This window comes from Archocentrus centrarchus, chromosome 13 (genome assembly GCF_007364275.1).
Source record: "Archocentrus centrarchus isolate MPI-CPG fArcCen1 chromosome 13, fArcCen1, whole genome shotgun sequence".
NCBI lineage: Eukaryota > Metazoa > Chordata > Actinopteri > Cichliformes > Cichlidae > Archocentrus > Archocentrus centrarchus.
Window position 1 is genome coordinate 28,447,691 of NC_044358.1, and position 26,641 is coordinate 28,474,331.

Consider the following 26,641-nt stretch of genomic DNA (forward strand, 5'->3'; position numbering starts at 1 on the left):
ACACACACACACACACACACACACACACACACACACACACACACACACACACACACACACACAGGTATTTCCTTAGGTAAGCTTCTTTCTGCATATATCACCAATCTTTCCCACTTTCTCCCTCACTGCCAGCCTGGTGGGGGCCTCTAAGATAGTTAACAATGACGCAAATTCTTCCAGGGGGCTTTTTAATGTTTTACAAGGCCAGCGCTTCAAAAAGTATGAAGGCACTTAACACGGGCAAGGAACCTAAATAAAGTGTGTGATGCAATGCAGGACAGCCTACCAGGAAAGTGACTAGCAGCTTTAACAATGCCTGAGTGCACTCAAATGCCTGAACTATATAGTGGAACTCAATGAGATGCTGCCTTATTTTGGCTCACTGGGGATTTGTGAGACTGCATGTGGCAGTGGGTAATGTAGGTGATTCAACTCACTTGCCCTGTTGTATGGCTCTGAACTAAGCACAAACAGCAGTTACATAAAGGTAATCAGTAATATTGGTGATGGAGCTACAACTGAGCTTTGACCTTGCTCAGCAGGACAGCAGAACTGTGTTTTTTCTTAAAAGGATGGATACTTTTGCTTGTCGTTCCTGTTAGCAGTTAATCATTTGGCTTTTTATGCTGTCCAGCTGCTGCATTTCAGGGTATTTGTCTTTTATTTATATTTATTACTTGTAATTCCAGTTACATTTTCAAAGTGTACCATAATGTTATAAGATTGGATTATATGAAACTTCATGCCAATTTTTCAAGCTACATTACTGTTGCATGAAGACAGTTCAGCTATGCCCTTTAAAATGGAATACCCCATAATAATACCAGCTTCCATTCTCTCTCAACCCACCCTTTTCTCTTTTACTTACCTCCTCAGTCATTCTTTCACACTCTTTTTGAGCTCTTTGAATAGATAAAGTGCCACAGAGCATGTGTGTGTGTCTGCGTGATTGATTGGCAGTTATGTCATTGTATATATGTGTGGTTATCTGTTTGAGTGGATGCAATTTTATTTTCAAAGAGCATCAAATGTGATCCTCTGCTGCCCTCTATATCCTACTGTAAATGTGTTTGTGTGTCCTTTTCAGAAAAATACAAGCTGATTAACGTGAGCCCAGCTCACAGCATGTCTTCCTTCTAATCATCATGTCTTCCATATAGGTTTGTCATGAGAGTTGCAAACTCGATATGTATACCCAGGAGAATACTTGAAACCATTTTTGATAAAGTAAAAGAAAACAGACCAAAAAAACCCCCCAAAAACAAAACAAAAAACACACACAGGCATTATTTTTTATAAAGACTAGAACAACAACAAATAAAAACTTTTATTGTCTTAGGTTGTCTGAGGCAGTGCTGTGCTTCTGGTGATTTTTGTTGCTGATCAAATAGAGTTGTTAATGTAGGCTGCCACTGTTTAGGTCTAGCTGTCTGTATTTTTCTCCACTTCAATCTGGGACTTTAAGAGAAACATAACACTTTGTAGACACAAATAATTGTGTTACACTGTTAAATTAACACTGTTTATTAACATCACAGATGGGCAGGGTTTATAATGTTTGCTGCCTAGCTCCCACATTAACATTATTTTATTATTAACCATAGTGGCTGCCTCAATGTGAGCAGGCAAATGTGTGTGCCAGCCAGGTTAACATTTATAATAAGTGTTTAATTCTTCAAATATTGACAGAATAGAAGCTTTACTGTTCATTTGTGTCAAATTAACTCATCAGATCCTCAGATAATTAGAGACAGTCTTCAGACTACCTGTTGGTACATTCATGGACACTCAGACATCCAAGACACAAGATTCAGCTGAAGTTTGAAATTCCTCCTAAAGTACTGTTCAGCTGCTAGAGGGGCTGTGTGTTTGCAGTGCTGCTGTGTGAACCTGAAGCAGACAAGGACAAGACTGCTGGTACTGTACCAATACTGCTGCAAATGAGTGTCTAATCAAGTAGTCAATTTTAGTATTGATTAGTATCTCAGTATCAAGATACTCCCATAAATTTTTCAAAAAACTGCAATAGGCTCGAAGAACAGATAAGGCCCATGTTTGATATCGTTGGTTTTTTTGATGGTTAAGAAAAGGGTGCACAACACTTGCTCTGAAGAAATATGGCTGAAGATTAAAAGTTTGTAATAAACAATTACAACTATATTTCTTTAAAAAAACAAAAAACAAAACATCAGTTGTACCATGAAGTACTGTGTGTGTTAGTTGAATAATAGTGATATTAAGCTGAGGGTGTCAGTAAGTCAGTTTTCTTAAATTAATATTTAATCAGTGAAGAAGTTATTTACGCTAAATTTTCCTTTAAGTTGTAATTCTAATAGATTTGTTTTCTTGCCAGAAAGAAGCCAGCCTTAGCATAAACATGATGATTAGTTCAGCATCTGCACAGTAATAGTAACGAAATTCTTTAAAATGCCAGATAAATTATTACTCTTTTTATTTACATAAAATCCTTTTTTAATCTATACTTGTTAAAGATGCATCAACACACTTCCACTGTGTTCTGTAACAAGCAGAAGTTCAGCTCTGAGTATAACTGCCTTAGTGAACATTTGATCATCACAATTGAACAACAAGTCAGATAAACTTCATGGCTATCTGTCCAGTTTGGCAGCATAAGCCACTGCTTTGGTGCAAATGAACAAAAGGTGCACTGGAGACATAACAAGACAAACAGCCCCCCCCCCCCCCCCCCCCCAAAAAAAGAGAATGGTTTGCAGGTGGTTGCCACAGATCACTGTGCACTCCTTATCCTTCCTAACTGATTTTTGTTTCCTTTTACTTTTTGCTAAAATACCTGCAACTCATTCAGGTTGCACGGGTAGTCCAACACCTCCAGGATGGCACATCCATACGTGCTGTCACAAGAAGGTTTGCTGTGTCTCCCAAGACAACCTCAACAGTGTGGAGGTTCTATAAGCAGTGTAGTTTACTGAAAATGCCTTTTCTTTTTAGTTCTTCACCATGATACCTTAACTAACTGGTGGTGTCCTGCTTGTAAGCTAACATGTACATGTACGCCTGTATTTCAGCGCCTCAGGCGGAGTCTGCCCCCAGGATTGCTGAGGAGAATTTCATCTACTTGGACCACAACCACGTCAGCTACGGGGCTGCCTACCATCGAGCCAGGCCCTGTACGCAGAGACCGGTCAGCCAGCATTAAACACACTACAGACAGGTAACGTCTCACACTCTGACAGTTTAAGATTACTGTAATTTCTTCATCTGACTTTTCTCCTACATTAAAACAGTGAATTTTGGAACAACTCAGTGATGATGACCATCTCAAAGAGTCGCTCCATGTCTGCCTCCTGTGCTGCCTCTGTCACATCCAACCATCTGTACAGCAAACCACTGGGAAGACCAGGCGAGTGTTTGTAAATCTATTTTACTGTAGAGTTCAGAACGTAGTTACATTTTTATTTTTTTTAATTTTTTTTTTTGGGGGGGGTGCCTTGATTTACAATGCAGTGCTTGAAATCTGAAATATTCCTTTTCAGGTTTTCCTCCCTCCAACATATCACCTCTGGGCTCTCCATGCTCATCTCCTCCCGTCCAGGGCACTCCTGCCTCCAGCCCTACAATAAAAACATGTTCAGTGCAGCTTCCTGAGCCGATTGGGCCACTAACAGAGCGGGTACCTGGATCTGTGGTCCCCAAGAGCCACCACAGAGCCTTAACTCACAGCCAGAGTGCCCCGAGCTCCACCACCACTCACTGGCAGCCCCCATCACTCTGCGGCAGGTAATTTACATGCTATCACACACTAAATCAATTGTTTACATTTCATTGAGCAGCTCTGAATGCAGAAATTTTTAATTTACAATCCCTGCATCATTTGTGTGTGAATGAAGGAATTTAGTCAGTTGATTAGTTTGCTCTGAGAAGGAAGGAACTGTCTAAATTACCAGATGAAAGACATCTGTTAGGGTGGATCGGTATGTGTCCTGTGAGTGTTTGTGTCTTTCTGCTCTCTTTCAGCTGTGGCAGGCCGTTCAGCAATCGACTAAACAACAGGGTAGAATCTGTGGACAAAGACAGAATACCCCACCCAGGTAAACAACCAAGCAAAACCTGCATACTTTACTGCTTATACTTGCAGATTAGAGCCCGATCTATATATCAGCTGATGTTAGTTGTTTGCCGATATATTGGTATCTGCATTTATAGCAGCCAATTAGTGCAAATTGAAAAATTTAAGATGATGGTTTGTGTTGCATAATTTTCAACATCTGCACTCGTGCAGAGCACTAACAAGTAATCAACAACTTTTTATTTTTGAACTGTACTGTCACCTTATCTTAGTAAGAACTTGTAAATAACAACACATAACAAATGTTAGGGAAATCTGTGTATATTTCATGTGTCTGAAAGAAAAAATATTAGCCGGTTTATCGGTTTTTAGATCTCCAAATATCAATATTGGTCTTAAAAATCCTGCTTCAACTGGCAAAGCAGAAATTTTGGAGATGGATTTGGATTATGTTTTCAGAGGCATTAAAAAAACCACAAGCAGAGTTCACCTTGTATAGTATTTTCTTTGTTTTTAAATAGAAACATCTGTTGGTGTTAATGAATGCATTTTTAATAGAAGAGGCCAGTTCTAGTATGATTAAAACTATCTTTGCACCATGTATTTCCAGATGAACGTGCAGTGGCATCATCAGACTATGATAGTACCTACGACAGCACCTATGAGACCAACCACAGTGACAGCAGCGACTTTGCACAGAATGAAGAGGAGGGGGAGGGAGGCAAGAAGCCTCCTGAAGCAAGGGAAGGTTGCCGGGAGTATCCAAATGAGGGCATTGTTCTTCATCCACTCCTGCTCTCTTCAGAGGTAGACAATCAGACCTCAAGTAATGTGCTTTCCCCAAAAATAATTTAATTAGGGAGATGAATAATTTAATCCTCAATAAGAGCAGCATTACATCACTTGCCAATTAAGTGAAACATCATATGATTTCGGGAGCAAGATATTCTTCTTAATAAACAACACGTACAGTAGATTTCCAAAAGTATTCACTCGTCTGCCTCCACACGCGTCCCATCTTAATCCACAGGATTTAGTATGATTTTGGCCCAGCCTTTGCAGCTATAACAGCTTCAACTCTTGTGGAAAGGCTTTTCACAAGGTTTAGGAGTGTGTTTATGGGAACTTTTAATAATTCTGCCAGAAGCACATTTGTGAGGTCAGACACTGATGTTGGACAAGAAGGCCTGGCTCACAGTCTCTGCTCTAATTCATCCCAAAGGTGTTCTATCAGGTTGAGGTCAGAACTCTGTGCAGGCCAGTCAAGTTCTACATCAAACTTGCTCATCTATAGCTTTATGGACCTTGCTTTGTGCACTGGTGCGCAGTCGTGTTGGAACAGGAAGGGGCCATCCCCAAATTGTTCCCACAAAGTTGGGAGCATGAAATGGTCCAAAATGTTTAACATTACGAGTTCCTTTCACTGAGCCCAGCTCTTGAAAATCAACTCCACACCATAATCCCCCTCCCCTCCGCCAAACTTTACACTTGGAACAATGCAGGTAGACAAGTACCGTTCTCCTGGCAACCGCCACACCCAGACCTATCCATCGGACTGCCAGATGCAGAAGCATGAATCATCTGATTCCAGTGTCCAGTGAACCAGTGAACACATCTCCACTGCTCTAGAGTCCAGTGGCAGCATGCTTTACACCACTGCATCCAACGCTTTGCATTGCACTTGGTGATGTAAGGCTTGGATGCAGCTGTTTGGCCATTCCATGAAGTTCTCTACGCACTGTTCTTGAGCTAATCTGAAGGACACATTAAGTTTGGAGGTATGTGGTGAATGACTCTGCAGAAAGTTAGCGACCTGGGGCAACCGAGTGGCTTAGTGGTGAAGCCAGCGACCACATACATATGCCGCGTTGCGGTGCGGGCAGCACAGGTTTGAGTCCCGGATTTGTCCATGTGTCTTCCCCCATGTCTTTTCCCCATTTCCTCTCTCTCTCCACTACAGATAAAAGCCACTGTGGCCAAAAATGGGGAAAAAAACAAAAAAAGTTAGAGACCTCTGCACTCTATGCACCTCAGCAATCTGCTCACCCCACTCTGTCTTTTTATGTGGCCTACCACTTTGTGGCTGAGTTGCTGTTGTTCCTAATCACTTCCATTCAGGGGCACAGGGTGGCTGAAGCCTATCCCAGCTGATATAGAGCAAAAGGCAGGGTACACCCTGTAGAGCCTGTCGCAGGGCCAACACAGAGAGACAGACAACCATTCACACCTATGGGAAATTTAGAATAACCAATTAACCTAACCCCAGTATGTCTTTGGGCTGTGGGAGGAAGCCATAGTACCCAGAGGAAACCCACACAGACAGGCCCGGGCCAAGGTGGACCCGAACCCAGACCTTCTAGATGTCATTTTGACTGTGAGGCAGTCAACCACCACACCACTCTGCTGCCCCCTAATCACTTCTGCTTTGTTAAAATCCCACTAACAGTTGACTGTGGAATATTTAGTAGTGAGTAAATTTCACAACTGGACTTGTTGCACAGGTGGTATCCTATCATGGTACCATGCTGGAATTCACTGAGCTCCTGAGAGGGAGCCATTCTTTCAAAAAGCTTTGCAGTCTGCATGTCTAGGTGCTTGATTTTATACACCTGCAGCCATGGAAGTGATTGGAACAGCTGAATTCAATGATTTGGATGGGTGAATGAATACGTCTGGCAATATAGTGTATCTTTGAAGGTGACTTTACCAAAAGCTGGTTTTAGAATAATAATGTATGTCTACAGTGTGAACTGAGCGAACCAAAATGTTCCTGCTATTGTTATCACACTGTGATGACTGAAATGTTGTTGAAATGCTAAAAGTTATTTCTGAACTTCTCTTTGTGCATCTACCTTTACCTGACAGGACAAGCCAAACTTGGCCCCAGAGACTCTGTTAATGCCAGGGCTGGAGCCTCTAATGAGTCAACTTAACAACTGGAATTTTCCCATTTTTAGTCTTGTGGAGAAGACTCATGGCAAGACAGGCTGCATCCTCAGCCAGGTAAATGCTTCGTTACTGAGGAAATGTTGTAACTTTAATGGAAACAAATGATCAGTAATTCAATAAACAGGAACTGATATTAGTATGATCACATTTACAGAAGGCTCATGTAATTAGCAGCCTAACTGGATAAAGATGTTAGTTTGTTAATGCATGTGGTGGAAAAATACAATTATTTTCCTATGTTTTCCTCATGGTATGTCCCAGGTTTCTTATAAGCTCTTTGAGGACACGGGTCTGTTTGAGACCTTCAGGATTCCTGTACAAGAGTTCATGAACTACTTCCATGCTTTGGAAAATGGATACAGGGACATCCCTTGTGAGTAAAAGGCCCACATATTTAAGGGGAAAAAAAACCCAAAAAAACCAGCCAACATCTAACGTTACCTTTTGCCACCACAAGGTGGATGTGTTGCTCATGAAATAAACCTTTAATGGCAGATCTGTTTTTGCTTACATTTAGTGTGTAATAATAATAATGACAAAAGATGAAAATGTATGATTTACTTAATATGTTTCTATGTCAGTCCACTATATACTGAAAATGTGATGACATTGTGAGTCCAAAGGTTGCATGAATTTATAGCGTGGCAGATTAGATTATTATAAGGATCCACTGCTTTATAAATGTAAGTGTTGACTTGGTCCATCTTAAGCAGATCTCTATACTTTTGGACCCAAATGTTGCATGATGGGAGATCAGGTTACAACCACCTGATTGTAATATACTGTAAGATGGCTACTAATCAGGTATGAATAAATAGATCTTAGCCTTTCCCTCAAAGCCTCCTTGAAGTACACCTAGAAGGACTACTTTTAGATTCTTGTTAATACTATAGATGAAGACTACTTTAGGGCATTGATATCTATCTCATGCATTTATGACACTGATCATGACCAGACTATATCAGTGTAGCTGTCAGTTTGCAGCCCAAATTTTCAGCATTTGTCTGAATTGCTTGATCAACTCAGAATGTTTGATAGCACCTCATTCATGTGTGAATGAGAGTGTGACCTGAAATGGGAATGTGCAAGCATGTTTAATATTTACACAGATGCTTATTTTACATGGATTTTTATTTATGTCTTCCATGGATTATGACGTTAAAGGTCACTGTGTTTTTGAATCATGTGTCAAGTTTACGCTGTCTCAGTTTTAAGATAATAACAGAAGGCTCTGATCAACCACACACTTTCAAATATTCAGTAGGAATCCATATACCATATACTTTACAAATACATATACTTTTTCATTATATTTTAAAAGGACAGTGAATTCTTGCTTTGAGTCACAGTAAGGTGAAATGACTATTGTGATTCAGAATATTTAAAACTACTCAAGCTGAGATTTTCCCACTATGCTCTTACCTCCCACACTTGTGTGAATTAGCACTTCATTTTACTCTCCTCAGATCACAACCGGATCCATGCCACAGACGTCCTGCATGCTGTCTGGTACCTCACCACTCAGCCTGTGCCAGGGCTGCCCATCCTGCTGACTGAGAACGGAGTACACACTGGTGCGGCCTCTTCTACACATACGTTTCTCTCCCTAATATTTTATGCAAATTATTCTTAATTTTATTTCCAGTCTACCAGATGCTGTCAAGCCCGTTGCTGTTTTGGTGTAAATCTTAAAGCTTAGCACACTCATAATCATACATACACTTAGCAGGACAGATATTTAGGCACTCACTCAGAGGTAGAAAATGCATACAATGAAAATTAACCATTCTAGTTGTTATTTATGTATTAATAACTCTCACCACAAGGGACCAAACTGAATAATTAGGCCATACATTTAGTCATACTCGTGGGTCCTGAACCAGAGCTACTGCTCACAACTTAACTAGATGTCTATCCTTGATTTTTATTCATGCTTGTTTACACATTTTAACAGCATCACAAAAGCAAAATTACTCAAGTACTACCACATTTTGCTTCATTTTTAATTACTGCATCTAGTTTTGTTTTCTCTCCTGTTTTATCACTGGTGAGATACTGAAAGATAGTGAAAATTCTGGCATGTGATACCTAAATTAAATAGGCAGCATTTCAGAGGAACGATCTGGTTAGGGTCGCTGATAGTGTGCCTGTGCTGTCTCTTTGGCCATAGACTCACAAAATGGCATTACACCTGGTGCCACAGGATTCCTGGTGTCCAGGATGAACCCTGCACTGGAGGACGGCTATGGCTCTCTGGCTGGTCTTATCCCTGCCCTGGAGCTCATGGCCCTTTATGTAGCTGCTGCCATGCATGACTATGATCACCCTGGAAGAACCAATGCCTTTCTAGTGGCTACCAGTGCACCACAGGTAAATAAACATAGAAGGGAAGGAGGTGAAGTGATGGAGTGAAAGAGAGATAACACAGATGGATAAGGATGTTTATTTTACTGGGATGCTTAAACTGGGAAAGGGAAACAAAGTCCAAATCAAGTTGCTGCATGGATATTCACCAACCAAGTGCCTTCAGTGGCTGTGCTGGATATTTAGTGAGCTGATCTTAGAATACTAACTCACTGAATTATTAGTTATGTGGCAGTAATTAATATTTTAAGGTTGATAAGCTCACAAAATTAAATGACAACAAGTTTATGTTGATGAAATCATCTATAGCGTTGATAAGCAGCGAGCCTAAATGAGCCTAAAGCAGCAGTGCAAACCTTTATAACAATTTTGATGTAATTATGATGGGATAAAGAGTAATGTAAGCTGTCACATTAACTGCAATTTGGACTAAAATGTGCTTGTTGAGCTTTCAATTAATATGAATAAGGCTGCTTATCCTGTGAGTTCAAATGTTGTTACAAGAATATAAATGGTGTGAATGTAAACTTTCATAATGCTCAGATATGAGTACTATTGCTAAAGAGCTTTAAATGAACCAAATACAAATGCCAACATACAGCCAACAGGACATTAAATTAATTTAGTTAATCTAGTAGTTAAAACTGAAACCGAAGTTATGCACTGTAGGTTTTAGGCAACATTATGGTAAAAAGAAGAAGGCTCTTGTCAAAGGTTTGATTCATGTGTTGAGCTATTTTTTTTCAGATTTTTGCATACCAAATCATACATTAAACAGTGACATGAAATATTAAATATGGTTTAGTAAGTGAGTGACTCTTCTAGGTTTTTCACTGAATATGGATCTTGAATATTAATTGAACTTTCTCCTCTTCCACTTTAGGCTCTTCTCTACAACGACAGATCAGTCTTGGAAAACCATCATGCGGCTGCGGCTTGGAACCTCTTTATGTCTCGATCTGAATATAACTTCCTGGTTAACCTTGAACACGTGGAGTTCAAGCGCTTCCGCTTCCTAGTCATTGAAGCTATCCTGGCCACTGACCTCAAAAAGCACTTTGACTTCCTTCGCAGAGTTTATGCAAGGTAATCAAATGTGTTACATAACTGGTTAAAAAAAAAAAAAAAAAAAAAAAGGGTATCCATTATCCATCTGAAATTAAAATATTTGTTAGTAACCTTTCCACGGCTATTGGTTAATATTTTGCTACTCACAGGAAAAGAAAACACAAAAAAGTTGCAGTGTTCTCCAATAGTAAGTGCTTATGTATTACTTCATAAGCCTTGTGACAGTACATTTAAAACAGAAACATTTCCTACAGGCTTTTTCCATTCTTTCCATAAGGGTCACTTCCTGCAATAATAGAGAATATCTTTTCTTTTATATTGTCCTAAATGCAAGGTCCATCAACCTTTTAACAATTTTGTTTTGACAAACATCTTTCTTAGGTAGGGGATGAGGGAGTGTCTGTATTGATTGGACAATGAGAATGATCGACTGCTGGTGTGCCAGATGTGCATCAAGCTGGCTGATGTCAACGGACCACTGAAGTGTAAAGAGCTGCACCTACAATGGACGGAAGGGATCGTCAATGAGTTCTATGAACAAGTATGTTCATTAAAATTCTCTTAAAAAAGAAGAAAAAAAAAGTTGCTTTTTAAGTTATTAGCATTTGGATCAAAAGAACAAAGCACAACAAGAACTGGATTATACCCATTATACACCAATCAGGCATAACCTTATGACCACCTGCCTAATTTTGTGCTGGTCCCCCTTTTGCTGCCAAAAACAGCCATGACCCATTGAGACCTATTGATTGGTGCATATACAGCACTCAAAAAAATTAAAGGAGCACTTTTTAATCAAAGTATACCATCAAGGCAATTATGGTCAATTAGGTAGAAGAGGGGGTTGTTAATCAGTTTCAGCTGTTTTGATGCACTAGAGGAGCAACAATGAGACAACCCCCAAAACAGGACTGATTTTACAGGTGGAGGCCACTGATATTTCCCTCCTTTTTTCCGACTGTTTTCTCACTAGTTTTGTATTTGGTTAAGTTCTGACTACCTTCCCTCTTTTTGTTACCATCCGACTACCAGTGTTAATTTTGACAGCAAACTTTGGTTTAGTTTTAGTCATAGTCTTTTGATGAAAATGTAATTTAGTTTAGTACTCTGAATAGTTTTAGATTTAGTCTAGTTTTAGTCGACTAATTAGTGTATGAATATAGTCTGCTAAATCTACAGTCGATTCAGTCGACTGAAATATAAAGAGTGTAAATGTAAATGCTTTTTCTTCAGAATTAGTCATTATACACACACAAAATTAAACATTTATGAAAAGTTGTGGAATATTATTAATGCTTGAAAGACCAATATACACACAAACAAACAACAAAAAACATCTTTATTTACCTGACCTTGTTTATTGAGCATAACAATAAAAGTACTAACCAAAGTACTGCCATCCAGAGTAAGTATCTGGTTTGACACCATGTTTCTAAGATTTGTGGGGCAGAGTACAAGAACTTCAGTTTGATCTGAATTTAGAAGCAGGAAATTAGAGGTCATTCAGGCCTTAATGTCTTTAAGACATTCCTGCAGTTTAACTAATTGATGTGTGTCATCTGGCTTCATTGATAGGTAAAACTGAGTATCATCTGCATAACAATGAAAATTGATGCAGTGCTTTCTAATAATACTGCCTAAGGGAAGCATGTATAATGTAAATAAAATTGGTCCTAGCACAGAACCCTGTGGAACTCCATAATTAACCTTAGTGTGTGAAGAAGACTCCCCATTTACCACGAACAATTGGAGTCTATTAGATAAATATGATTCAAACCACTGCAGTGCAGTACCTTTAATACCTATGGCATGCTCTAACCTCTTTAATAAAATGTTATGGTCAACAGTATCAAAAGCTGCACTGAGGTCCAACAGGACAAGAACAGAGATGAGTCAGAGGCTGTAAGAAGATCATTTGTAACCTTCACTAATGCTGTTTCTGTACTGTGATGAATTCTGAAACCTGACTGAAACTCTTCAAATAAAACCGTTCCTCTGCAGATGATCAGTTAGCTGTTTTACAACTACTCTTTCAAGAATCTTTGAGAGCAATGACATTCTGACGTCATTGCTGTAAATCAGGGGTCTTCAACTCCAGGCCTCGAGAGCCAGTATCCTGCAGATTTAGATGTGTTCCCGATCCAACACACCTGAAACAAATGGCTGAATTACCTCCTCCGTATGCAGTCAAGTTCTCCAGTGTCCTGCTAATGACTTCTATATTTGACTCAGGTGTGTTGAAGCAGAGACACATCTAAAACCTGCAGGAACTCCAGCTCTCGAGGCCTGGAGTTGAAGACCCCTGCTGTAGATCTTAGTGGTGTGAATCGGTGAATTGATTGTCTCGTTCACTCCTGGCATATGGCTTGATGTCATCCATGTAGAGGAGATGGCTGATGTTTGCTCATTCTGTAGTCGGTATCCGTAGCCAGTGTTGATCTGGCTGAGGGGGTTCAGGCCTGTGCAGAACAGCAGTGGGGCAGAGCATCTCCTTAGTAAAATCCACACTTGTGCAGTTGGCTTGAAGTTGGCCTCAAGCGTTGTTCTCCACATCCCCACTGAGTTCCTGATGAAGGGTCCTTAGGGTCCTGTTCACATATTGTTTCCCTGCCACTGAGAGTATACCTTGCATGGTTCAGTGGAGAACATCTGGTTTATTCTCCTTACTTCTATGTCTCTGGTATACCTCTTCAAGCAGTTAGTCATGGCTGTGAGTCTTTGCTTGACATTTCTACTTGTTGTACTTGTTAGTCACCCCTTTCTTCATCACCCCTTTCTGAAGCTCTGATAGCTGGCTAAATGCCCTCTGTGCTGCCTTGATCTTGGCCTCTAGTCTCCTTCTCCTTGGAGGGTACTGCTCCTTGTGGCTGTTAATCTTATATACAAGCATCTCAAGGATCACTGCTGCCGTGGTATAGATCAGCTGGTTGGTTTCAGTGATGGTCGCAGTAGGGATTGTCCATAGTGGTGAATTCACATCTTCAAGTAGACTTTCAGAGGGTACTTCATATAGTCTTGGTAATCGACCACGGAGGGTCCAGGTTTCAGCTTAGCCATCATCTTATCTTTCAGGTCAGCTGTTCTGCATTCAACATACCAGCTGTTCTTGGGGCTGGTACCCAATCTCAGAGTGTGGAAATTATGATATCTCCCCCCTGATCCTGGCTCTCCCTTGCTGTAGCATTTGTGTTGTACTTTTGTCAAACTCTAGTTGAGATAGCAGTTGCTTCTTGTGGATGTTGGAACACTGAGCTACTAGTTGTTTGAGTTTTAGTCTAGATATTGGGTGTTGAGAACCCATAGGTCCCACATCCTCTTCATGTAGCCCCTTGCACTAGGGTTGAATTCAGGTGTTTCAATCACTTTCATGGCCACAGGTTTATAAAACCAAGCAACTAGGCATGGTGACTGCTTCTACAAACATTTGTTATAAAGAATGGGCCACTCTCATGAGCTCACTGAATTCCAGCGTGGTACCATGATAGGATGCCACCTATGCAACAAGTTTAGTCATGAAATTTCCTCGCTACTAAATATTCCACAGTCAACTGTTTGTGGCATTATAACAAACTGGAAGCCATTGGGAATGACAGCAACTCAGCCACAAAGTGGTACGCTACGTAAATTGACAGAGCGGGGTCAGCAGATGCTGAGGTGCATAGTGTACAGAGGTCACTAACTTTCTGCAGAGTTAATCGCTACAGACCTCCAAATGTAATGTGACCTTCAGATTAGCTCAAGAAACAGTGTGTAGAGAGCTTCATGGAATGGGTTTCCATCGCCAAGCAGCTGCATCCAAGCCTTACAATCACATCACTAAGTGAATTGAATTGAATTGAATCAAGTGTAAAGTTGGTGGAGGGGAGATTATGGGGCTGGGTTGTTTTATAAATACAACTTGACACTACATTTACTTAAATCTGTAAATTTAACTTAAAAAGTAACATAATCAAATCAAATCCGACATTTGACTAAATTAACAGTAAGGGTTTAACACAATAAAACTTAGCTAATGTGATCAGACTGGATATTTTGCTGAAGTCTAACTTGTGCAACAAAGTACAAGCATATCCTAGACACTGCAGACAGAATAGTTATACAGAAAAATATTTTACATTCAAAATCCAGACTGTATAGGGCAGCACGGTGATACGGTGGTTTGTCAGGTCACAGCAACAACAAGAAGACTGCAGAACACTGGAGGTTGGTCAACATGGCAAGAGGCACAAATCCAAAAAAACAGTGTCATGTTTCGCTATGTGAAAGTATTTTGTAGACCCAAATGCAAGACACAGGAGGCAGGAGTCAAACAAACCTGCAACACATTTGTGCAGGTTACTCAGGGGAACTTAAGTCCAAAAAGTCAGCCAGGGAATGCAAAAATCAGATAACTAGGAATACTAGAAAACACTGGGAATTCAGAGTGAGAGAACCCACAACTTATGCAGACAATGTGACAAAGGACAAAGGAAGACTGAGCCAAGATATACAAGAGGTAATTAGGAAGGGAAACAGGTGGATAGTAAACAAAACTGAAACTAATCAGGATGACGAGACAAGAGAAGTAAACTAAATACAAAGGACAAGAGATAAAAGACAAACCACCAAACAAAACCAGGAAGACAGAGAACTAAACAGGGGAAAAAAGAATAAACAGAAGGACTTGACAGGAAAACACTGAAAGACAAAGGATGAACAGAGACAAGACAGAAGGAGGAGCAGACAATGGGCACACAAAAGAGAGCTAACTAAATACAACCTGAGAGTCACAGTAAATAAAACTAACAATAACTAAAGACTCAACATATCGTATATACAAATGAAGGTCAATAACAAGGCTAGAAAATAAAGCATCAAAAAATAAAGAAGGTTTTTAAACTTCTAAAATCCAAGGGACTAAATATATACAGGAGCCACTAGAACTGTATAATAAATGCAAAGAATGTAGGTCAGAGGGCATACAGAACAAAATGAATGAAGAAATACAAAGAAAAAGGCAAGACATAAAACTCAAGAAACACTAAGAATTCCTGGAAACCTTCCTGATTCCTAAAATCTTTATTAATACATACACCATTCCTTTCCTTGAAATCCTCTCACATCATTTAAGGCCCTCCCACCAGTGATGCAAGTAGAGGAGGCGATGAAGAGAGATGAGGACAGAGCAGTCAAGACAACAGGCATTTAACTAAGTGAGACATCCTGCCTTCAGAGTCTGATTTAAATTGATGTCAATTAAATATGAAGTTTGGCATAGCGGCATCATAAATAGTTTTGGTATAAACCGACTACTGCTGTGTTTTATTATTTCTGATGTCATTCAAGCATAGCAGGGATGTTGACAATTTCAATATTTAGGGCTTCTTTTAAATAAACTGACAGCATACCACAATGTGACAAGATATACTTTTTTTTTTTTTAATCAAACATGCACACGTGGTGAACCAAACAGTACCTAAAATAACCTATGGATACAAATGAGCACTTATCTGTAGATTCCTCCTCCTACTATGATTTGTACTGATTACTGAGATTCCTGTCAAGGTCACAGGCACCAGGACAGAGAAGACGAGAAATGAGAAAACTTGTTATTTTGACCACACAAAGTAACAAGACAGTAAATAAAGGAAAGCGGGGGAGTGACGATATAGAGGTGACAGAAAATTGGAATTGTCCAAAATTCCAATATGCATGACAGGGTTTTAATTTCTTTCCCCAAGGACCTTTCTGTAAGGTTTTATATGTGTAACTGCATGTTCCCTCTGACAATAATTGAATATTGAAAACACTTGCCTACTAGCTCCTGAATTTATTACAGGCCACTGTAGACAGATGCCTGGCAACAAATCCTGCCTTAAACTCTCAAGACCATAAAGATCACAAGCAAAGCTTATGTAAAAGCAGAATAGCACTAATTTGAAGCTCTTAAGCTTTTTTTTTTTTTCTTCCCTCAGTGGTACTCACAATATAAATCCCTCTCAAAACAGGTCTTTATGTTAGGCATACAGGCTGTGACAGAAACTTGTTATCACAAGGTTGCTTTGACAGCCACCAAACTTACCACCAAAGTATCAGCCCGTGAATCATCCATTTAATCCTTTTTAATGAAGGGAACGTGCAAATAAAGTATATCAGAACAGCGTTCAGCAGCGAGAACCCTCTAATCTGAACTTTGCTGATTCCCGAGGAAAGCGACATGCCTCTCATGTCTGCTGCTTTGCATTCTGGTGTTCCTCTGGAAGCTTTGGCTCAGTTGTCTTAAAAAAACTTTGAGGATTATGTAAGTCCTTTGAGCGACAGCATCCCGGGGGGTGGGGGTGAGAGACAGGGTGGCGAGAGAGAGAGCGTATGCACATGTTTTGCTTTCATAGAGGGGAGACGGATGACCTAAATGTGCCATCCTTTGACAGCACTCATTCACAGTCGCACAGAGGAAGATCACAGATGGAACGAGGCTCTCTGTGACATCAGAGTCAGCAGAGCTATAAATGCACGCACACGCACACACACACACACACACACACACACACACACACACACACACACACCACACACACACACACACACATATTTTCATCATGCTCTGCAATGCACCACTTTAATATTCTAAACCTTAGAAATTTTCACTTATAACAAAGTTTCTCTGTGTCTATAAATACACACACACACACACACACACACACACACACACACACACACACACACACTGGTGCTGTGCACTGACGCCATCCAGGTTTCTGGTTGCCATAGCAATTGGAGCTCTTGGCCCTCTGTCCTCCTGGTGAATAGCTTTGAAAGCCCTAACATCATATAACAAACATAAAAGCACAATACAGGACTGTCACAATGTATTAAAATACAATACGAGCTGTGTGGTCAAGGGTAATGGAACACAAACCACAAGATAAACAGGGGTAGATATGGTTCCACTTTGGTTTGTCTTTGTGTGGCCTCCGTTTACAGTATATGACTGTTACACAGATGAATCCTTAAACAAATGTAATTACAGTTTATCTGATGTATTGCGGGGAGTCATGCACCTAGCCTATACATACACAGCAAAGATAATTAGATTCATGTCTGTATTTACTGGTGGTGACCGTGTGGGTACAAATGGAAAGATCACAGTCACCATTACTCTGGAAAATTTCTGCAGACAGTCTCATCTGGATGACTGATACCTACGTACAGATTGGCCATAGTTTGAACTGATGTTTTTCTGTTTGTAGTCTTCTTGACCTACTTTCCAGAGACTGTGCCCAGAGGCAGCATATCTGTAACTTTCTGTGCTTGCCACTTGTGTTATACTAGATGCATAGCTGAGTTTACCATTGAGCTTACCATTAATATAGGCATTTGTTTATACTGTGTAATGCTCTACTTTTTTATTTTCTTTGACAGGCTTTGTTGCTCATTAATAAAAAAAAAAAAAAAAAAAAAAGACCAACCACAATATTTGATAAGATTAGATGTTGGCTGTTCATACTGACTTTTATGCAGTAACAGAATCCTAAAAAACTTTGTTCTCTGCTAATTTAAAAAAATGTATATCTCTTGAAGAGAGATACACATTTTAAGGCAAAAACTGTTCATCAAATCTCATCAATTATATGTAATAATTCCTGTTATTCTCACATATTCACATTTGTACCCCTTTAGGGTGATGAAGAAGCAAGCCTGGGCCTTCCCATCAGCCCATTCATGGATAGGTCTGCTCCGCAGCTGGCCAAACTACAGGAATCATTCATTACTCACATAGTGGGACCACTTTGCTCCTCTTACGACTCAGCTGCTCTTATGCCGGGACACTGGGTTGACAAATCTGAGGGAGAGCGGGAAGGACAAGATACAGAAGAAGAGGAGGAGGAGGAGGAGGATTTGGCAGAAGAGGATGCATCGACAAGCTCTGACATTTCCCGTATGTCAGTCTCTTGATAATTCATGTTTTAGGAAATCTCTAACTTATCATTATCATTGTGTAGTTTCTGTGAGTATTTGATCAGACAAAGAGAGAGAGAGAGAGCAAGAGCGAATGATGTCATGCTGTGACGCTTAGTGGGACAGAGGCCAGGCTGTCAGATAATTAGGCAGAGGACTTCAGAAGTGCTGTTTTACTTTATTTATTGACATTCAATGCAGCCAATTTCTACAGCTGTGATAGATTTAAAAAAAAAAAAAAGGAGATTAAAAAAAGAAAACAATAAGAGCACAATTATTAAACATTTTTAATGTGATAGATGGTTGTCACTCTCATTTGCTTTCTTGCAACAACAAGTGCTGCAGCCTAAGTGGCCGCATTGGTTGTTATCGCAGTATCTGATATGACCCACAGGAGCTTAATGTGGCACTAGATATGAAAGAGGCAAACTGTGGTATTAAAATGTTTGGTGGTTTGAGCAGAAGAGCAACATACAATTCAATTTACAGATCACAATGGAGCTATAAAAAGGTTTAAAGCGTCGTTTAAAATATGCACATTACATTTTTGTAACTAAGTACTACAGTACTGTGCAAAAGTGTTGAGCCACCCCTCACTGCAGTGATTTACTGAAAGATGTTCAGACATGCACAGAGATACGGTACAAAAAACAGAGTTTGTACAATTTAAACAAGCTTGAAAGTCAATATTTGGTATGAAATTATATTATGTCTCTATGTATACTATCTCCTCCTTAATTGTTGGGCCAATCTGAGTGAAACTTTGCACAAAGGTCATTACAAATACAGTGATAATTAACATCTATATGTTGTTGAAGAAAGTATTTACTGTAAATCACAGTTCTTTAGATTTTTATACATATATATATTATCTTCATTTCATCATTTTGCTGCAAATGCGTTGTTACCCTCTCCGTTTGCGTTTGTTTCACGTGTCACGTTCAGCGTATGTTGCCCTCAAAAGTCACCAACATTTGTATCCGCAACGGAATTTCACCACTAAATAGGGAATGAAGAATTGGAAAAAGTGCCACAGGTGTATAAAGAAATGAGAAATGGCTCTACAAATGCTTCACTTTATAGCAGGATTACATTTGCATTCCAGTCAAACTCGCCAAAATAAAAAACCTAATAAAACACTTCTACTTATAACCTTGCAGCAAAGCAGAGATTTCTTAAATTTAGCATTTTACACACATTTCAGAAAAGAACATATTGTTAATTACTTGGCTATAAAGGTGCTCTGTTCTCTGAACAGAACCAGACTCACTGTTTTCCTGTTCCATGTCTTTCTCATGAGGTATGCATAAACTTAATATCAGTCCTTTCATGTAACTTTGCAAGAAAGCAAATGAACACATTTTCCAAAATCTGCTATTTCTTTAAGAGAGGTATCATCCTAAGAGCTTCTCTAACTGTTGAGTTTGTGTCTCACAGAGCGGCAAGAAGCCAAAAAGGCGAGCAGGAGGAAAGTGTTTTGCCAGATCACGCAGCATCTTTTGGAAAACCATGAAATGTGGAAAAGAGTGCTTGCTGCAGAAGCCCAGGCGGAGGCTCAGGAAGAGAATCCAAACTGTATTGGTAACCCCACTGATCCAATAACAGCCATTCATGAGGAAGAGGAGGAGCAAGTGAGCAAAGAGGAGGAGTCCACTGATGGCCTTAATGAAAGGGAAGAGGTGCCAGCTATAGAGGAAGAGGAAATCGTTCCACAATCAGACACTTCAGGAGAAAAAGAGGAAGAACCTTAGTGAAATTATGAACTCTGACCTCCTCTTAAACCAGGAATCTGAACGTTGTCTAAAACATTTTTTTCTTTCCTAAATAAACTCTTTATATGGTAGCCAGCACATCACTTTGACACAACACTGTAGAGGATGTCTTGGGTAAAATGTGCCTAACAAAAACAGGGTTGAGGACAGGGATAACACATACCCAGTGCATCTGACAAGGAAAGAGATGTGAGATGAGCAAAAGATGACGTGACAAAGGGGGAAAAAAGAGAAAACTGAAAGTGAAAAATGAAGATGGACTGTATTTGTTTGTTTTGCTCTTTGTTTTAGTTTGGATTTGGCACTATACCCTCACCCAGACTGCTCATCTTGCACTATGGGCCAACCACGCTGATTCACATATTCACTCCACCAGTGAGTAATACACTGTCACAATGCCACCCCCTCCCACACTCCTCTCTTTAGTTCCCATGCTATCAGCACACTTTGGAGCCACGCAGCTGCTCGAGGATGTGCAACAGGCCCCTTTTCCGTGAATACAATGGGATTAAAGCTAGGGGGAAAAGCCGTGTCCACTGAGGCTCTGCCACGTGAATTTCAGAAGGAGATTGAAAAAAAGAGCCAGTGGTCACGCATTGTACACACATACACACACACACAGTGCTATAGCAGAAACACACTCCATGCTCAGAACAGATAGGAAGTTTAACAAAGAACTCTTACACAAAAAGCTTTATTCTCATTCAAGGAAAAACATACAAAACAATGTTTTGTTCTTGTCAAACAATGTTTGTCAGTAATCGTTTCTCCCTTTCTTCTGTTAATCAGTTCAACGCACCTACACGTTTCCAGGCTGCATAACTCAGGAAGGCAGAGACCCGTAGAGATACAGAAACAAAAAGGACCTCTGCTGTCCTTATCCTTTTAATTGTCTCTGCTTCTGCCTTGTTGTCACTTCAGTGCATCCCCAGCGAAGTGTGGTTCTCTTTGTACAACACAGAAGGATAATGAATAATACTATAAATCACATTACAACTAACTCACAAAAAAAGAAACCAGTAGCAACGTGTTTTCTTATTGCAGGCAAATATAATCTGTGCCCACTTTCATGCCACCTCTCAACTTGTTTTTAGGAGATTCATTAGAGACAAGAAATATTGTTTCTCTCCAATCTATTTTATGGGCTGGTATGTAGGCCAAATGTTTCAGAAAGTAAAGTAATCCACCATGGTCCAGGCCAGAGCTGAGTCACAGCTCCAAATCACCCAAGAAGATTTACGTTAATAAGACATTTCAACACTGTGAAGCTTATTGCCATGCAGGAGGTGCTGTGCCCCCACAAAAAAACTATACATGGAAGCGTAGAACCTAGTCCGTACACACAGGGGTATTCCTTCACACAGGGTTTATTCTTTGTCGTGCTAAATAAATACATCCTCTCCAAACAAGCACTGTTAAAAAGCTTCAGTCTGCATGAATGCAAAAGCAGTTAAAAGTCCTGACGTATAATGTGCCAAGCCAAAAAGCAGTGATGTACACCTAACCCTAAAACCATTTTGGGCCAATTAGAAGTCCTTTTAGCAAGAGCAGTACCAGCACCATTTTAATAACATCTGCCATTGCACAAAATTGCCTCATTTAAACAAATGATAGCATGCACTTTGACCTCTCAAGCCAAAAAGCCTGTGTTCTCTGTGCTACACATAGGAGTCTATAAATATTGTACCCTGAAGACTATCTTCCAGAAGGTCAATTTTGTAGTGACCTTTAATGAGACATAGAAAAAAACTGTAGAAAAGGTTTAAAGACATACTTGTACATGTGAAGAAACCAAACATCACTGTAAAGTCTTTTCATTATTTCCATAATAAGCCAAAGAAAGTTAAGTGGAAACAATAACCCCCTTATGTTACCAAATCTAGCTTAAAAATAACCCCAGCTACATAAATAAATACATAGCAGTGAATATGTAATGTTTAATATGAATTTACTAAATACTGTAGTTTTCCTCCTTTTTTAAAATCAAAGTATTTTGTAAGTGTAATCGATCCTTAATGATAGCAAATAGAAGATGCAGAAAGGGTAAAAACATTTCACACAATACAGATAAAGAGATTTGCTATAGCTTAAGCAGAAGATTGAAATAAGTTCTGATCAGAGGCCTGCAGATTCATATGAATGGCTGAGTATGTCCAAACTCTTGACTGGTACGTATGTGACTGAAAAAGGTTTAGCTGGTTGTGTTTGCGCTCTTCTTTGATGTCCTCAGAGATTCAGACTGGCAGTAATGTAGGAAAGTGTGAAAAGGGGGAATAGCCTCAGTAATGAGGCTTATTAATGAAGGAAGCCTCTCAGTTTTACTTGTAGCTGCTCATGAGAGGTCAGAGGGGTCTCAGATCTTTGTCACAATTCAGCAGATTCTTCCTGGTATAAGTCTTTGAAGATGAGCCAGTTTGGTTGGATTCAGAATCATGTGATGATCCAATTCTCCAAACCGTATTACAGGGATATGCAGCACAGTGTATTTGAGCTGACATCAGAAAAGCAACAGTGGCTCTTTGTCGATTCAGATCTCAAGAATTTAGGTTACTTAAGTCGCTTCATGCAGTGGGGTGTAATGGGCAATTGTTTTTCTTTTATCATATTTGCGAAGTAAACAAGGATACATTTATTTGAGCAGCACTTTTTTGGGAACCTGCCTGACACTTGAGGTTCACTGAAGAGGTGATGGAGACATGGGTAGCCAAAGCAGAGTAGGATGTTGTTATACTGTATAAGCTATAGCACTTCAGCTCAGAGCCAGTTAAGCATTGCTGACCTGTAACAGTGGATTTATAGTTCTGTGCTGTGCTTCTGTCATAACTGCAAGCCCTTCTTGAACCCTGCGCCTCCCTAGACATATAACCACATGATGCAAACCAAGCAGGTATAAATGGCAGAGACCCGCAGAGATACAGAAGTGTCGGTCACTTGCATACCCTGTGCAATAGGCTTCAGATAGATTTATCACATAAGTACAATTCAGGTCAATTTGAAACTGCAGATGTCACAAGTGACAGGTGAGATGCTAACTGGGGATTGATAATTCCACCTGTACCTGAAATGATGAGACATCAAGGTTAAGAAACGGAGAGGAAAACTTTTCAAACAAAATCAGCAACACTGAAATCAAACCTCAAATCAAAAAAAAAAAAAGACTGTGACAGAAATATAAAGAGCAGTATTACATTTACCGGTAAGTGTACACTTTGTGCATTCAGATGTTATAGACTGGATCTATTAAGCAATTTGTCAAACAGGCTTGTTTGCTTATTTTTACTGGCTGAACTTGTCCTATTGTAACGAAGTTTCTTAACTCAATTAGTTTTGCTAATACTCTGGTAATACTGTGTAAATATGCAGCTGTATCCATTGCACTGTTATCAAAATGCCCATTGTGCAAAGGAGGACTAAATGGTGCAGCATAAGTCTCTTGACTGATTATTCCCTGTGCTTACAAATGGATGCAGTAGCTCAGCTTGTTTTTAATACTATGAAAAAAAAAGAAGGCTGCACTAACTAAAGCCTGGGCTTATTGTTCACGTTTCAGTTCAAGCTCAAAGCTCTTTGGTGTTTAAAGTCTTTTATTTACAGTAGCTGTTACTAAAACTCAAAGAAGGAAGAACTTAATTGGGTTTTGAGTCACAAACTATGGCGCAAAATACACAAATCAAAGCACAGCCACCTTCAGCATTGGTGTAAATCACACAGGAATCCCTGGCCAAAAAATAAAAATAAAATGTTGCTTGGCAATTAAAAGAAAAAGAAAAAGTACTTGGTAGCAAATGCTGCAGCACTAGCTGCATTTGCATATCTGTAGCATGTCAGGCAGCATTCTCTTGGCTTTATGTGTCACTTCCTGGACCAGTCGTCTTCCACTAGCCTCTCTTTGCATTGGCTTGTCCTGATAGGTTTTTACATATAGCAGGTAAAAAATGACCTGTAGACACCAGCTGATACACAACGGAGCAACACAACTGTAGGTCAAAGCATCTTTTAGGTGAGCAAGCTTTCAAACTTGAGTTTTAAAAAAACATCTACCCACCTCACTACAACAAAATACTGCAAGCCTCCTGTCTGATAAACAGCAGTAACTTGAGTACATGCAAATGAGCTTGAGCTCCATGCACTGTAAATACCTGATACACTATACAGTATATCAGTACCTCACATGTAATCTAATGTGAATTATATTACATTGGATATTTCATGTTTCACACCTGTACGATCCCATTCTCCACCTCTATGTTTGGAGAACTGCAGACTCTTTCACATTTCTTTATTTTGTTTTCACTTGAATTTTGTGTGATATCAGAAATGTAAAGCTTAACAGGTCAGTCAGAAGAGAATTTCCCTCTGATCTCCCCCATCTTGCCCCTCCGTGTACACTTCAAAGAGACTTAAATCAAAGCTGTGATTTAATTTGAAGCTATTTTATTTTCCTGTTATTTTTTTAACAATCCAAAACACTGCAGCGTGTTGCTTTTTAACATTTTAGGGAGTAAACTGGAGGGGAGCGATGAACTGGTTTTGAGGTTTTGAGTCTTTATGCAGTGAAATTAAAGGGTCACATAAGTGTTTTCGCATGTTTTAGCTTTTCACTACAAATCATGTATTCTTAAATAGTTGCTAACCATATTTAAATGTAGGCTTTAAAATTTTTGATATTTTAGGAGGTTTTTTTCCTGCATTTACAGCCATTGGTTTTGTTTAATATCTGCACATTTAAAAAAAAAATCTGTTAGCACACTCTGGAAATTTTCTTGAGGTTTAAAATGTATTCACGTTTTCTGCTAATATTTTATTAGTGTCATTTAAGTGAATTGCTGCATTATTTTAACAAAAACTGAATGATGACCTATTGCCAACTGAGACGGAATCGATAACAGGAAACCAAAGAATGCCTGTTTTTTAAAACACGGCTGCACTCTGTGATTTTAAGTGTACGCCGTGGCTGATTTGTAGTAAATAGGCCAACACATGGAAAACTACTGACATGCATGGCCGAAGAAGCTGGATGATTTTTGTGACCAAATCATTTCTGACTGCTTTGAATTAGATGAAAATTCTCAATTTACACAAAAATTTTACATCATCAGTCGGCTTTTTGTTCTTGGTCATCACGGGGGCACCGGCCAGTGATTTGTACCAGGCAGTCACATGGCGGTCATAACTTGTGTTCTAATAATAGTAATTATTATTAGAAATGGGTTAGAAAACATGAAAAAGTGCAGGGCTTCAAAGTACGCAGTTATTTCAGTTTATAAGAGCCAGCATGAGCCAGTTTCCTTTAAATGGGGGGAGGGGGGGGGAGGCGCACACACTGGATGAGCTTGTGCAAACCAAAGAACCTTTTTAAATATTGTGTTTTTTTGTGATTTGCACAAAACAAGCCCTAAAAGGAGCATGTTTTCCATCAGTGTTATTCCAATACTGGTGAGGATATCTGAATATGCATATATATTTTATTCTGTGAAGATAAAAGTAACTCAAGAATTATTGGTATCCATCTAGCATACCACAGCTCACAGTGATGTGCACGTTAACTGCCTGTTAATCTTTCACTGCCATGTCAACAGACACCAGTAGCAATGTAACCGGCCAACTGTTCCGTTGTTAGACTGAAGCTCTTTAGTTCATTTTTTTTTTCTTATTCAAACCAAAAACAGTTCTTTTTTTTTTTGTATTGTTTGTTGCTCCTGTGCCATACCATTTTCCCATATATGTATGTAGACATTGTTTGAATGTTTTATTCGTTAGCTTTCCTCATTTGTCAGAAAGGAAACCAAAACAAACTTCTTTTTTTTTTTTCTCCACAACTTTAAGCAAGCTAAACAAGACTGGTATGTTTTTATCTACTATAGCAGGCACGTCACAGATTCAGTTCTTTTATTCTCTTTAGTATCTTGCACTTAACACATGTAGCAATACCAACAGGATGAAGAAAATGTGTGATTCACCAGTATTTAAGTGAAATATGACATTTTATTTCAATATATTGGTTGACTTTGTATAAAAAATATATGCTGTACAGATTCAAAAGTATATATGACAAAAAAAACTTTTAGAAAAATATTTATTTTTACTGTTTTGGAATTTAGACACAATACTGTAGCTCCTCTATTGCCAGACTTACTGGAAGTGCCTCTTGATAATGTAATACAAAGTAACTATACAACATATTGGGATTATTAGAACCTGTCACTAGCAGAGCAGTGTTGTTGTTGTAATGTGAATATTGTTGAATAATAAGATTTATAAATGCTTCACGTGTGTGTCTTTCTTTAGCCATTTCTCCTAAAAACCCTTAGGAGGACTTGCAATTAGACTTCATACATTTTCATCATCATACAAGTGTTTATCAGTTCTGTGTATTTAGCTTATTTGTTGTGGCTTTTACCACATGCATGTATACCTTTGTAAAGACAAACACTATGTTTTTTTTTTGTTATATGTTAATGTGTTTTCTACATGACAGAATGTTGTCTTTATAATGAGTCCT

At 39.3% G+C, this 26,641-nt stretch overlaps 1 protein-coding gene across 1 annotated transcript in view; it reads left to right on the plus strand.

Annotated features, from left to right (window-relative positions):
- The window catches only part of LOC115790488 (cGMP-inhibited 3',5'-cyclic phosphodiesterase A-like), a 28,474-nt gene extending 2,066 nt beyond the window's left edge, over positions 1-26,408 (plus strand). Inside the window, 14 exon segments of the mRNA XM_030744292.1 lie at positions 3,048-3,193; positions 3,267-3,382; positions 3,516-3,759; positions 3,997-4,070; positions 4,659-4,855; positions 6,914-7,051; positions 7,259-7,370; positions 8,464-8,571; positions 9,168-9,367; positions 10,245-10,459; positions 10,827-10,840; positions 10,843-10,970; positions 18,089-18,347; positions 19,805-26,408. Coding sequence (XP_030600152.1) covers positions 3,048-3,193; positions 3,267-3,382; positions 3,516-3,759; positions 3,997-4,070; positions 4,659-4,855; positions 6,914-7,051; positions 7,259-7,370; positions 8,464-8,571; positions 9,168-9,367; positions 10,245-10,459; positions 10,827-10,840; positions 10,843-10,970; positions 18,089-18,347; positions 19,805-20,118 — 2,265 coding nt within the window. The 3' untranslated portion in view covers positions 20,119-26,408.
- Positions 26,409-26,641: the final 233 nt, after the last annotated feature.